Source organism: Silene latifolia, chromosome 1 (genome assembly GCF_048544455.1).
Source record: "Silene latifolia isolate original U9 population chromosome 1, ASM4854445v1, whole genome shotgun sequence".
In the NCBI taxonomy this organism is placed as follows: domain Eukaryota; kingdom Viridiplantae; phylum Streptophyta; class Magnoliopsida; order Caryophyllales; family Caryophyllaceae; genus Silene; species Silene latifolia.
In genome coordinates this window covers 21,191,338-21,206,962 of record NC_133526.1, presented here as the reverse complement: position 1 = coordinate 21,206,962, position 15,625 = coordinate 21,191,338, and the positions used below count along the sequence as shown (strand labels likewise).

Sequence of the window (15,625 nt, the reverse complement as noted above, 5' to 3'; positions counted from 1 at the left end):
TCACTTGACGATAAACTTACGAACTGTCACAAATCGTTCCGCGTACCAAACATGCGGCCCAATCATCACCGGGTGGTTTGCGTGAGGTGCAGAAATGAGGCATCTACAGCCGTTGCATCTACCATAGCATCAATGTGCATAAGAGGAAATGGATCTTTTGGGCAGGCTTTGTTTAAGTCAGTGAAATCTACACAGACTCTCTATTTGCCATTCTTTTTCTGCACGACCACTACGTTTGCAAGCCATTTAGGGTACATTAATTCTTTGATCATGCCTATGTCAAGGAGTTTGTATACTTCTTCATTGATAATGGCGTTTCTTTTTGGTGCAAAATTTTGTCTTTTCTATTGCATAGGCTTGAATGATGTATCAATATTAAGCTTATGAGTGATAACATCAGCACTAATTCCAGTCATATCAAAGTGAGACCAAGCAAAAGAAGAAGATTTATTTTTAAGAAAACTTACTAATTTAGGCCTGACTGAATTAGGGGGCATCAGAGCTGTGACAACCCGAGTTTACTCAAGTCTATATGAGTTAGCATAGATTTTACTAGTTATGCATATGAGTTATATTATGAGTATGAGTTATATTGTGTTAATTATATGTGATGTTTGGTGTCGGTGGTTGTAGTTGGTGCGAACTCCGGGGACGAAGTTCTTTTTAAGGAGGGAAGACTGTAATACTCTATATTTTAGTTTGAGTACTCGGTCGAGTGTGTGTTACTCGGCCGAGTGCGCTTGACCGAGTAAACCGGTTCAGCGTGTTAGACGGTTTATTTTATGTTTTGGCCAAAGGGTTTTTGTTTGTAACAGTTAAGCCTTTTCTAAAATCATTTTAACATCTCTAAAACTATTTCTAAACCTAGATAGAGGGATAGGAAGAGGAATTGTCGAGCCTTTCATTTGATTGAAGATTTATCACCGATTTCAACTTAATTCGATTTTCCTGTTTGTAAGTCGATCTCATTCAATTGTTTAAACTGTTTTAACGTCGTCTTCTTCGAAAGGTTTTAGAAGAGAGTCCTATTTATTTGAAGTCTAGTTTAATCATATCAAATCTCGTAGTCAAATTCCTTATGGTTTGTCCTAGGTGATTTATTTACGAACATGTCACTGAAAAGTCCGCGAATCTGTTTTGGTTGTGAAAATGATTTGAACCCTAATTTATATGTCGATTCAGTTTTGGGGCTTTTTCATAAATCATCTTTGTAGAGTCTAGATGACAATAGTATTTGTAATTTATGAAAAATAATGATTTAAACTCGTTTTATGAATCAATACTTTTTATGCGACGGATTCTGTCAGCTTTTGGAAATCAGTCTGAAAACCCATGATAAGTTTGGAATTTGAGAAAACTTCGTTAGATATAATTTGTATCTAAGACTCATGGGGTTACAATAAAATTGGCCTTGCATCAATTAGAGTTTTCTGGAATTAGTTATGCATTTTATACCGAGTCTGTCATGTGCTGGAAAATCAGGAAAAGTCGTGTTTGTTCTTTAAGTTGATATTCCTATTAAGTTATGATGAGTCTAGGTTATGTGCATGATGAATTGATTGAGTAGGTGGTAATTATATATAATTATGCTATGTAGGTGATGGATATATAAAGGATCATGATTGATTGCTTGTGTGTGCTTGGATTGCGAAAAGGTAGGGTTTTTCCTACTCAATACTGTTAATTGATTGAGATTGCTTATGTTTCATAATTGTTGTTATCTGCTGATCATCGGAGGATGGGTGTTGTGGTGACGGTGTTGGTCTAGTTGTGTTGTGGCGGTTGTGGTGTTGTGACAGCTGTGATGTTGTGTGTGATTGTGATGGAGTCACTTGTGGGAGTGGCTTCACACCCTAGTTCGCCCTCCGTGGAACCCGTCACGACAGGGGATGTGCACATTAAGGGACAGGGATTGTTAGTCGCTCGTTGATGAGCTGGACTAGGTGGGGATGGGTTGCGGTCACCCACTGCGGCGAGGATTACCTGTTGCGATGGGTAATCTGGCAGGGCTACACACTTCGGTGTGTAGTCGGTTACTGTGTGAGATCGGGAGACCGGGGATGGAGGATGATCAGCCGGTTACATTGTTTGTTTGTCTTACTTTGATTGAACGCTACTGACCCCGTTGTTGTTGTTTTGTAAAACCTGTGGTGATCCATTCGGGGATGGTGAGCAGATTGTGACAGGTAATGCAGATGTTTAGCTATGAGACAGTCATGGGGAGTCATCACGCGAGTCTAGCTTTCCGCCGTCAAGAGACTTAGCTTGCATTCTTTGTAGTTGTTAGACTTTTCATAGTTATACTTTGGTTTGGTTTTGGGAACATGTAATCACTAACTCTTTATACTTTAATAAAGGTTGTTTGGAATTGGTAACTTTGATATACTAACCTCGAGAAACCGAGATAATAACAGTCTTTCATACTAGAGTAGTCCTTGGTAAGGTACCTTGGTATGAGAGGGTGTTACAAGAGACAACTAGAACATACCTGTCAGGGTACTCAGGGTTGAGGATTACCTGATCTGTTTTCATCTTGGGTGGCGCCACATAAGTGCTCCTGACAGGGTACGGTAATTGTTATGCGAGGGACTTACCTGCCTTAGAAGGCATTAGGGCCTAGGTATAGCATTCTTGGGCTGACTTATTCTCACTTTGATAGTTGCTACTCCCCAATCTGTTGGTATCTTGATGCACTGGTGATAGGTTGAGGGGACAGCCTTGAAATTATGAATCCAAGGTCTGCCTAGGATGACGTTGTAAGAGGACAAGCAGTCCAGAAATCTAAACCTTTCATAGGATGCGACGCCTTCAACATAAGTAGGAAGATAGATCTCTCCCAAGGTGTTCTTTGTTTCGCCACTAAACCCTACCAAGACACTGGACTTCCTGGTGATTTGATCCTCTTTGATCTTCATGGCTTTGAGCACGTCTAGCATGATCAGGTTCACTGAGCTGCCTCCATCTACTAAGATCCTCCTTACATTGGCGGTTCCAATTTGCATGGTAATTATCAGGCCATCATGATGAATGTTAAGGACGCCCGCCAAGTCACAGTCACTGAATGTGATGGGTGGTATATTGTCAGGCTTGCAGAGTGACTTAGTTTGAGGCGTCCTGGCTATTTTCTTTGCTGTTGAACTGGTTAAACCACAAATCTCCGATCCACCATTTATAAATTTTACTTCGTAGAGTGAAGGTGTGGAGGGAGATTGCGTTCCTGTTTCTGCTCCTGATTGTTTTTGTCGGGGTCTTCAATCCTGCCCCTGGCTTTGATAAGATCTTTGAGGTATCCGGCTTTTAACAAGTATGCTACTTCCTTTCTGAGGGTAAACCAATCTTCAGTTGTATGTCCCAATCCATGTGAATTTCGCACCATTTGGTATGATCCTTCCTTGGATTTAGGTTGTCTGACTACTGACCCCATGTTGTCCAGCCATTTGATCAATCCTGCAATGTCAACACAGAAGTTATGTTCAGATAGAGGTGGATGAATTTTAGTCTTACCTTGCTGCTCTTGTGTCAGGTTGACTTCTGATTGATCAGATCTAGTGTATGGACCACTCATGTAGTTATTGCTCCTGCCGCCACTTTTTCTGTTCGGCCTGTCATAGTTTTTTGAATTGCAGGACCATCCAAAATTGTAACTCTTGTCTTCCTCTAGTCTGATATAGGCAAGCGTCTTTGCTTGAACGTCTTCAAAGAACTGACAGGGATACTTGGTTAATTCCACATATAGATCATTGTTGGGTAGCAATCCCTACCTGAATGCTTCCACTACTTTGTCGATGTCACACCTGGGTATTGATACTTTTTCCTTGTTGAACCTAGCAAGGAAGCTTTTAATGTTCTCATGTGTTATTTGGGTAATCCTGTATAGGTCACTAGAACGTTTTTTCAATTCCCTGCTGCTAGCGAACTGTTGATTGAATGTATTGACCAAGTCAGCAAAGGACTTAATGCTTCCATTTGGCAGGTTAATGTACCATTGCAGTGCAGTACCAGTCAGGGTGGTTCCGAATCTTTTACACATGCAAACCTGCCTAAACTCACATGGAATAGATGCAGCCAACATTTTTTGTTTGTAGAAGGCCACATGATTCTGTGGATCCGAGGTTCCATCATAGGTTCTTATAAATGGAATCACGAATTTCTTGGGAAGATCTACTCTAGCTATCTCGTCTATGAAGGGCGAGTCAGCATAACTCTCTGGGACAGCTTCTTCCATGCTAACAGGGACTCCAGGTATTTTTTTTCGAATTTTTCATTGAGTTTCTTGATCTCCTGGACTATTGCCATCATGATGGTTGCTCCTGTTTCGCCAGGCTTCTCGTTGTCATCTTTAGGAATGTCATCATCATCAATGTTAATCACTTTCTTGGCACCACTTGGGCTTCCAAAGTTTGAGAAATCAAAGTGCTTGATAATTGATAAGAATGGAGTTCCTGGTTGGATCTTGGAGCTTGATCCTTTGGACTTTTCCAACTTCTATTTTAAGGATGACTCTGATTCTTTCAATTGTTGGATTTCAGCCTTGGATTGAGCCACTTTCTGTAATGCAGCAATCAATTGCTCTTCTATGGTTGGGGTGGCCATTTATAGTTTTTTTTTTGAATTTTCTTTGTGAAAAAAGGAGGAAAAAAGATATTTAATGAGCTAGATGCCCCACGGTGGGCGCCAATAGTTTTATTTAGATTCTGCGCAGGGCTGAATCAAGTCAGGGTAGAGAGTTATCAAGGTTAACTAGCTCGTTTATCTTGTGTATGGATGCAGAGCAGGATAAATAAAATGCAAAGAAAAAAAAACAAAGAATACAAAAAAGACAATAATTTTGTACGTGGAAAATCCTTTAATGGGAAAAAACCACGGGCACCAAGTCAGGAGGGGTTTCACTATAATATTTGAAGAATAATCGTATCTTAGGCTTAAACAAAGTATTTTGTTCTAAGTATTTTGATAGCAAAGCTTGAAATCTTGTCGTGTATGATAGTACGTGTTAGGATGTGTCTTCAAATGGTCTTCAGCTTCCTTTATATAGCAATCTTCACAAAACTGCATAATCTTCCTCTTTAATGACATAATATTCTCTTTTAATGACTCCATTGATTGTTGTCTTTAATGCGCCTAATTAGCCGGATGATTGCTCTATAATTATGATAAATTATTCTCCTTAATTGCTGAATCAATTACCATAATTATATGATAATTATTCCGTATAATATTTGCTAACTTAGTCAACTAATATTTTCATATTTGACCGTTGTCCTCTCCTGCCTGGTGCCAAGCCTGAATCATCTTTTAGGCTTCTATCCTGATCGTCAGGTCAGGGCATAATCGTACCATGTACATATCGTAAAAATATCAGGCTTAACAGTATATATATACAAATACAAGAGAATCCTAAAGTAGCTAGCTTGCCCTCCAAGTAAAATCTTTACAAAAGATACAAAAGATACAGAATAAAAAAATAGGAAGGATAATATTTACAAAATAAATTACGTAGGACTAATATCTTTAACACGCTCCCGCAATATGGTCGGGCCGGAGGCAAGACCAATCTTGGGGAGAAGAGAAGTAAAAGAGTGCAACATAACGGCTTAATTAAGGCATCTGCAAGTTGATCAGCACCGGATATATGTTGCACACGAATAGTACCTTGTTGGACATGTTCACGAACGAAATGAAAGGTAAGAGCAAGGTGCTTCATACGTGAATAAAAGACCAAATTAGCTGAATAATGCGTGGCGTTAAGATTGTCACAAAGAATGGTCAGAGTAGAGGAAGAGACCCGGAGCTCATGTAGTAAAGACTGGACTCAAATGATTTCAGCAATAGTATCGGCAACGGCGCGGAACTCAGCCTCAGTCGAAGACCGTGCTAAGGCACGCTTTTTCTTGGATGACCAAGAAACCGGATTACGCCCAAGGTAAACAACATAACCAATAATGGAAACGTAATCATCTTGTTCACCCGCCCAATCGGCGTCACTAAAGGCGTAAAGCACAAGAGGACTGTCACGAGTAAGACTAATACCCGAGGTAATAGAACCAGACAAATAACAAAGCAGCCTTTTAAGAGCTACCCAATGAGTATCAAGAGGATTTTGCGCAAGCTTATTAACAACAAAAGAGACGTCAGGACAAGTGAGGGAAAGATACTGAAGACTACCTTGAAGAGAGCGATAATCACTAGAATTTGAAATAGAGGAACCATGATTGCGAGTCAATAAATGATCAGTAACAATGGGAGTTGGAGCGAGCTTATCATCAAGCATCTTATAGCGTTCAAGAATATCATATATGTATTTAGTTTGAGACAGAAAAAGACCCGTCAAAGTAGGACATACTTCGACCCCTAGAAAATAGGAAAGAGGACTGAGGTCCTTAAGAGTAAAACGGGAAGACATTGAAGCAATAAAATTGTCAAGAGTAGACAAAGACAGACCAATGACCATAATATCATCAACGTAAACTAATAAGTAGATGGGAGGGGAAGACGAATTAGAAATAAAAAGAGAGGGATCAGCAAGTGAAGCATGAAAACCAATAGACAATAAATGATTTTTAAGTTCAGTGTACCAGGCTCTAGGGGCTTGTTTGAGCCCGTAGATAGCCTTGGTAAGTTTACAGACGTGAGAGGGATCAATGAACCCAGGAGGTTGGGCCATAAAGATGGACTCTGACAAACGACCTTGGAGAAAAGCATTATTAATATCAAGTTGACGCAATGGCCAATTATTTGTGACGGCAAGACTAAGTAAGACACGAATAGTAGTAGGTTTTACAACGGGACTAAAAGTTTCAGAAAAGTCAATACCTGGGCGCTGATGGAATCCTTTGGCGACGAGCCTAGCCTTAAATTTGTCAATGGTATTATCGGGTTTGTACTTTATACGGTAGACTCATTTGCAACCAACAATATTATGATGAGGTTCATGTGGGAAAAGCTACCACATTTTGTTGCGAATACGGGCATCATGCTCCTAAGTCATAGCAACACGCCATTGTTGATCAAGAAGAGCCTGTTTGGTAATGGTGGTAAGTATATGAGGAGAGGAGAGTATAGCGGTCTTGGCATATTCCGGGTTGGGTTTGATCATATTGTTGATGAGACGAGTGGTAATAGTGCGGGAGGGAGGAGGGGGGTGAGGTGGAGGGGTAGGAGTAGAGGATGTTGCGGTGGTCGTGTGTGCCTGGGGAGCTGAGGAAGCACGAGGAGGGCGGGGGGGAGACAGCAATGGGAAATTGTTTCTTGAACACAAGACAGTTGGAAAGGAAGTGGCCATTGTAGCGACGCCATTGATACTGCCCCTTAAAAGTGGAGACAAGGGTGGTGTAGGAAGAAGGTCAGGGGCATTAGACCGAGGTGGAGGGTTACGGTTGTAAGGGGTGTTACGGTGTGTGGCAACATGAACAGTGGCAGGAAAAGACATAGGGGAGAGGTATGTTAAAGATTTAGTTCATGGTTGAGAAGCTTCTCATGGAGAGCCTCAAAGGTGATAGGGTCATTGTTTGGGCTAAAAATAGCACAACAAAGGAGGCCCACTTAATAAAATAAAAAACTATGGAAGGAGTGATAGGGAGGAAGGAAGCCCGCGGTTGGAGAAAGGGGAAACGGGCTCAAGGGAGAACAGGACCCATCATAGGAGGCGTCCGGATTAAGGAAAGAGGAGTTAGGGAGATCAGGGAGAATTGGGAAAGACGTCCAAGTATAGAAAGAGTTCTTATGGAAATTATATTCCCTTTCCATATTCAAAGTAGGACATCTAGGGTTCTTACCCTATAAATAGCCAAGGAAGCAAATCAAGAAGGACATTCAACACATCCGCATTCACACATTCACATTCAAGAACACATCAACACCACGGCATATTATTATACTCAAATATACATTCGTCCAAGATCTTACAGGTCTGACGCCTAGGGCCAGCAGGATTAGCTTTGAGCCACAATTATAATCATCCTCCTATTTAAATAGTTCAATACTTGGCAGGGTACCGTCCTTCCCGCGGTTGTTCCCACATTGGGTTTTCCGCGTCACCAAATCTTACGTGTCAATTTACATTGCATATTTTATTTTCTTTATTTAAGTATCAACGTACGAACAATCATACAACCAACCAACGAGTATAGACTGCATTGACTCTAATCAATCAACTTGGTTAAAAATACCTAAACAGTTTGGCGCCCACCGTGGGGCATTGTAGTCGTCAATCGTTGATATTCTAGATACACAATGGATAAGCAAGCATCTGAAGCCGTGTCAGGGAGCAGGCAACCATCGCCACCGCCATCAACTACTCAAAACCCGACAACAACAGTGGCTACACAGGCTCCCGGACACACCCCAAGAATCATACCAACAACAAAAACCTCCTTACCCCCTAGGACTCCTGCTGTCGCGGCCCAAGCCAGATCAGATAAAGGAACAGCAAGTTCAGGCCTCCCTCCGCCACCTAGTCCCACACAAATCTTGCTCACTGGCGTAGAAAATCTTTAGAAAGCTATGGAAAACATGAGGGAAGACCAGAGGAAAGCTGAAACTGAAGCAAGAAGGAGAGATAGAGAGCTCTGGGCAAAGATAGACATTTCAAACAAAGATCTGTCACCCCAAAAAGCGGTGATGACGACGTGGGAAGGCCTACCCTAGTAGATCGACGCAGGGCATCGGCAAACAGAATCCACTTCGGACAGTGTGTGCGGTGAATTAATAACGAGATTGGATCTGTCCACGATACCATCACATGGAAGGATAACCCCACAAGGGCTGGGATACCTCACGCCAGATAACTGGCCCGCAGCTAGCTGTATGGAAGTACGAGCAGGTGGCATCCCCGTCAGTAGCCTCGCCATAATCGATCAGACCCCTGGAGCAGGATCCGAGTCAAACCAACAAATGGATTGGCAGCAGGGGACAGTCGTTACAACAAGTCCTCTAGCAGCTGGAACACATCAGAACCTTCAAGAGCTCGGATCAGGAGGCAATATATTAAACCAGGAAAATGGACGGGCGGACCCCGATTCACGCAAAGATAACGAATCGCAGTGCCTTGGAGTTAAAAGAAATGCTGAGCAGGGTCCCAGGATTGCCACCCCCACTCGAGAAAGCGGCATTAGACAGCTATGCCGATTCACCGTTCGTGGACACCATATCCATCACAGCCATGCCAAAGGGATTCACAAATCCAAATATGCCTCTCTTCGACGGCACAGCAGATCCCTTTGATCATATAAGCCAAATACAAGCGAGAAGATGATGACAAGAATGTTTGTAGGACAAGTCAAGGAGGCTTGCATGTGCAAAGGGTTCGGGTCCACCCTAACAGACCAAAGACTTCGATGGTTTGTGAGCCTGCCCAACAGGTCGATACCTACATTTGCTGAATTGGTGAACGCGTTTACTCAACAGTTTGCAAGCAGCAGAAAACCACAGAAGCATGCAGGAGATCTGTACAGAATCGTCCAGGGGGCGGGAGAGAGCATTGGAGAATACAATACCAGGTTCAACAATGAGAAAGTAGCAGTACGAGAGTGTGATGTTTCAACAGCAGTAGAAGCCTTCAAAAGAGGCCTCCGCCACGACTCCGACCTATACAAGCAGCTAACTATACATCCCTGCCATAGTTTCGAGGCATATTATAAATGACTCAATTTAATTAAATAAGTAGAACAATTCACTCATATTTGAGATACGATAAATAAATGAGAATGAACGGATTAAAAATTCCTATTATAGGTAAATAAGACATTTCATCATATTTTGACTTGAATAAATAATAAATTCCACATTTATAATTAATGTGAGAAAAATATATGAATGAACAATATTTAACGAATTAAGTTATATAAAGCATGAAACGGGATTTAAATAATTCAAATAACCAACTTGCGCCAAAACCATCCATAACTACGACTCAAGGAGCTAATTAGTAGCACCCACACATGGCCTTACAGTTAACCATACACGGTCTCAACCCGTGACTAGCTAGGCCTTGGCCAGGCCACTGCCAGGACACGGCAGGCCACTGCCAGACTCGCCCAAAAGAAGCCATGAGCAGCCCCGACACAACTACCACTCGACTACCCACAAACAGACCAGAAACAGGCCACCAAAATAGTCCCCAAAGCAGGCCAAAACCGAATACCAAAAAAAAGTCGTGACCGACCCAAAGACTGACCACATAACCCGCCAAAACCAGACCACAAAGCAGGCCCAAGACAGCTGCAAAACACCACCCAAAACAGGCTGCATACACCCTCAATGTAAGCTGCAAACACCACAAGGACAGGTTGCTAATACAGATGTAACAAATGTGACCCATTGCAGGCTATGAGCAGCCTCCACACGACCACTATTCGACTGCCCACAACCCTCATTCACACCACCACAAATGTCAGACAGCCTACAGCCCGGCTCCAAAAACCGAGCCAACACAGGCCCCCAAACATTCAGCCGTGACAGACCCCTGCAAAACAGGTTGCCACTGACCAACCCGTCTGCAACATGACTCCAAAACAATCCCAAAATCGAGTCCAGACAACCTTTCCACGGTTCCGAAGACAGTACCTATGTATCGACTATTACCACTACCTAAGACGCACCAAAACAGACCCAACAATGCAAACAACCCGTCCCCTAAACTCAACCTGCAATCGTCTCAGAATTCGTCTCAGAGCCTGCAATTTCAAGCACCAAAACCCGTTCCATCAAGGTACCATATCACGACTAAAAACAGTCCTAATAGCATTCATTCCTACCCCCCCAATACAGTCTCAAACAACCACCAAAAGCCGGCCTAAAGTAAACCGACAGAGCAGGCCATACCCTCATGTTTATGCGGGTACAAAGAAACAGAGCGCAAGCAGTCCTAAACCGAGTCAAAACAGTCCCATTTCAGCTTAGTTTTCAGACGGAAACTATCACACAAAAGAGAAAACAAAAAGGGGCAAACTTTATCAAACAAAAGCACATAAAACAACACAAAAGACGGAAATTTCGACATTTGTCGAGTAACCTATCACCGTTACCTCTTTACTCTTCACACTTCCGACTCAAAGCTACTCCGAGATGTCCAAGTTAACATCTACACACAAAATGCACAAAATTAATGAGGAATTTCGAAATGAAAAAGGGGCGGCAGACTTGAAATGTGAAGAAAGTTAGTCCCTTTCTTACATAGAAGGAATGAGGACGGAAAGAGGAAGAGTTTGGTGCAAAATTTATCGAATTTGATTGAGAAATGTGAGAGAAATCGGGGTTTGAAGGAGACGAGAAACGGTGTTTGTTGTTGCTGTTCATTGTTGTGGCTGCTGTTGCTTGTTTTCGAAAGAAAAGAAAAGAGGAAGGAGGTATGCAGGTGGAAGGTAGGGACACGGCTAAAAAGATCAACAACAACAATAATGTCTAATAATAATAATATAATAGTAATAATATATAATAATAATAATAAATGAATAATAATAATAATAATAATAATAATAATATATAAAGGTAGAGTGTAAGAGGGTAGGTGAGCGTGTTGTCAATATCGGATAAGTCGAGAAAGATTAGTCTCACAAGTGAAATGTGACGGTCTATAGCTACACGGAAATTAAGACGGAAATTACTATTTTTACTGTCACTATTATTGGGTCCGACCAAAAATACGTATACATACATTCTTATATAAATTATGTCTTAAAAATACAATTTAATAATACGTATTTTTATATAAATGAGCTTTTATATATATTACTTTTATAAAAATCGTGTTTGAAATAAAATGAATTAAATTGAATAATTCAAAAATATAAAATAAAGTAATCAAACGGTTTAATAAATTTTAAATGTTAAAAGTGGAAATTCGCGGGTGTTACAGCAGGAGAAGGCAGTTGCCGCAATCAGATTGGAGGAAGATATCCAAGCCAGAGCCAGCTTATAGAGCACGCCAAGTATTTCTAGTACCTTAGCCGTGGAGAAATCAGGAAGAAAGCAAACCACCAGCAAGAAGGATGAGAGATACAGACCATATGGGAGGGGAGTCAACAGAATCGAGGAAAATCAACTACGCCCACTCGGCGCGAGTATGGATTCACTACAGGTATCGGAGGAATCCTGAAGGCACTCAGGGAGATGGGAGATGGAGTCAGGTGGCCCAACCCACCAGTAGGAGAACAAGCTTAGAGAAAGGATAGCAAGAAGAAATGTGAGTTCCACCGTGATATTGGGCACAACACTGAGGATTGCTACACATTACGAAGAGAGATCAAGCGCCTGTACGAACAAGGAAAGCTGAGCCACCTATTACCACGTGGGGGCAAGCAGCAAGATAAGGTAGGCTCCGCTAAGCCGGCAGCCCACCCACATGCACCAAAATCATAAACGTGATAACAGGTGGCTCAGACTTAAGCGGGCTGACATACTCAGCAGCTAAAAGACGTGCCACCGAGATCAAAGGAGACAGGCCAGCCAATTCTTGCAGAATTTCTCACGGTGACCGCGGTCACTTTGATGAAGGAGATACATACGACGAGCGAGAACATCATGACGCACTTATTATCACCTTATCAATGGCCAATTGCACAGTTAGAAAGGTCTTGGTAGATACAGGAAGCTCGGTCAACCTAATCATGCTGAAAACTATAGAAAATATGGGATTCAGCGAGAAGGATTTGCAGAAGAAGACTATTCCGCTAGTAGGCTTCGTGGAGAAAGCGCCACTCACTAGGCGAGATAGTTATCCCAACCTATGTGGGAGGAGTCAACAAGCAAAGTGCAGGTACCTGGTTATAGATGGCCCCTCCACCTACAACGTCATCTTGGGAAGACCATGGTTGCACCAGATAAAAGCAGTCCACTCAACATACCACCAGTGCATAAAATTCCCCACACCATGGGGAGTGGAAAAAATAAGAGGAGATCAGGAGGAAGCTAGAGGCTGCTATAAGAAGGCACTCAAGTGCACTGCCATCCCTCCCGCATAGCAATTACAGAAGCAGCATATCCAGGACGAATACATTGAACCCCCAGCAAAAGAGCTGGATCAAATCAACCTGGACAAACTGCACCCAGAAAGTACCGTGCTCATTGGAGCAGGATGCACAGGAAGCTTAAGACAGCAACTAGTCAAGTTCTTACAAGATAACATGGATTGTTTTGCATGGTCACACGATGACATGATAGGAATAGATCCATCCATCATAACACATAAGCTTAGTGTGGACCCAAAGTGTAAACCCATCCAGCAGAGAAGAAGAAAGTTTGCAGTAGAGAGAAACAAGGTGATCAACCAGGAAGTAGATAGCCTGCTGGCAGCGAAGAAAATAAGAGAAGTAAAATATCCAGAATGGCTGTCTGACGTAGTGGTGGTGCCTAAGAAGAATGGGAAGTGGAGAGTATGTGTGGACTTCACCGATCTCAACAAAACATGCCCTAAAGATCCCTTCCCGCTACCTCATATTGACGCAATGGTAGATGCGACAGCTGGACATGAGATGTTAACATTCTTGGATGCATGGAGTGGATACAATCAGATCAAGATGGATCCTGCAGATCAAGAGAAGACGGCTTTTATGTCTGAAAGAGGAATATACTGCTACAACGTCATGCCATTCGGCCTAAAGAACGCAGGCTCCACATATCAAAGGCTGGTTAACCGAATGTTCAAATAACAAATAGGAAGAACAATGGAGGTGTACATTGATGACATGGTGGTGAAATCATAAAAGGCCAAAGATCATATGCGGCATCTGGCAGAAACATTCAGCACCCTCAGAGAATACAAAATGAAGTTAAATCCATCTAAGTGGACCTTCGGAGTATCCTCTGGCAAATTCTTAGGCTATATAGTAACCCAAAGAGGAATAGAGGCCAGCATCGAGCAGATTAAAGCCGTCTTGCAGCTAGAGTCACCTGAGAAGCCTAAGGATGTTCAAAGACTAGCTGGAAAGGTAGTAGCCCTGAACAGGTTCATTTCAAGATCTTCAGATAAATGCAGTCATTTTTACGACGTACTAAGGAAAAGCCGAAGTTTGAATGGACCCTCGAGCACGAGCAAGCCTTCGTGAGAATGAAGCATTACCTCGGTGACCCCGCCGCCTTCTTTGTCGAAACCAAAGCCAGGAGAACTACTATTCCTATACCGGCCGTCACGAAGTGGCGTAAGTCTTTGTCTTGGTCGAGAGCAAGAAAAGGAGCAGAAACCAAGATATACTACGTGAGCAAGTCTCTGCGCCGGCAGAGACCAGGTACACATCTCTTGAAAAGTTAGTACTAGCATTGGTAGTAGCATCTCGCAAACCGCGCCCTATTTTGAATCCCACATCATACATGTCGTGACCAACTACCCGCTAAAATCTATCATGAGGAAGCCCGAACTATCGGCGAGAATGTCAAAAAGGTGTGTACACCTCGGTGGGTACGATATCCAATATGACCCGTAACAAGCAATCAAATCGCAAGCTTGGCCGACTTCGTGTCGGACATCGCCCATTGACCATCCGAACCGGGCGGATACGGAGATCCTCACCTTAGAAGGAAGCAAGGAGACAGAAGTCTGGCAGATGCATATTGACGGAGCCTCCAACCAAAGGGGGGCAAGCGTGGGATTAATCCTGCGGTCACCACAGGGAGACCTGATAGCGCAAGCAGTAAGATTTGAATTCAAGGCAATCAACAATGAAACAGAATACGACGCCTTGATATTAGGAATGAAGCTAGCTTTGGAGTTAAGGGTCAGGCACCTGCTCATATCCAGTGACTCTCTATTAATAGTCAACCACGTGAATGATGAGTTTATAGCCAGAGATTCGAAGATGATTGCATACCTGAAAGTAGCAAAGGAGTTAAAAACAGAAATTCGAAACTTGCAAGTTTAAGCAGATCCCCAGAGATCAGAATGTGGAAGCAGATGCCTTGGCAACTCTGGGGGCAACATTTAAACCAACAGAACTATCCATCCAGCATTCCAATAGCATATATGCTGGAGCCTTCCATCCAGAAGGCATATGAAATAGATAAAGGTGAACTGGAGGACCCACAGAGCGAAAAAGAAGTCCAGACAGTTACAAAGGAAGGTGAGGACTCCCAGCCAAACAGGCAGACGCCTGACCAAACAGCCGAACAAACAGGCGATTGGCGCACACCTTACCTAGACTGGCTACGCCATAACAAGCTACCAGATGACAAGAAGGAAGTGAGAGCTTTCAGAGTGAAAGCCTCCAGATTCATACTTATTGATGATATATTATTCAGAAAATTTCTAGCAGGCCCCTACCTACGATGCCTGGACAAGGAAGAAGCACAGACTGTGTTATATGCTCTCCACAGTGGCGAATGTAGAAACCATGTTGGGGGCAGGAGTCTGGAAAATAAAGCCCTCAGACAGGGATACTATTGGCCTACAATGAAGGCAGATGCAGCAGAGTACGCACGTAAATGTGACGTCTGCCAGCGGTCAGCACCAATGATCCATCAGCCAGCAGAGCCCCTGCACCCTATCATTTCTCCCTAGTCATTTATGGCATGGGGCATGGACATAGTAGGCCCTCTACCACGGGCCACAGGAAACAGAACCTGGATGCTAGCAATGACAGATTACTTCTCCAAGTGGATAGAGGCAAAAGCATTCACAGAGGTAAAAGATAAACAG

General features: G+C 42.8%; 1 protein-coding gene across 1 annotated transcript; it reads right to left on the bottom strand.

The window, feature by feature from the left end:
• Positions 1–2,609: 2,609 nt before the first annotated feature.
• On the bottom strand, positions 2,610–4,225 carry LOC141641709 (uncharacterized). Its single transcript, XM_074450362.1, has 4 exons — positions 3,762–4,225; positions 3,505–3,602; positions 3,183–3,447; positions 2,610–3,138 (listed from the first exon to the last, which is right to left on the bottom strand). Exons 1-4 carry the CDS (start codon positions 4,223–4,225, stop codon positions 2,610–2,612), a joined length of 1,356 nt encoding a protein of 451 aa, XP_074306463.1.
• Positions 4,226–15,625: the final 11,400 nt, after the last annotated feature.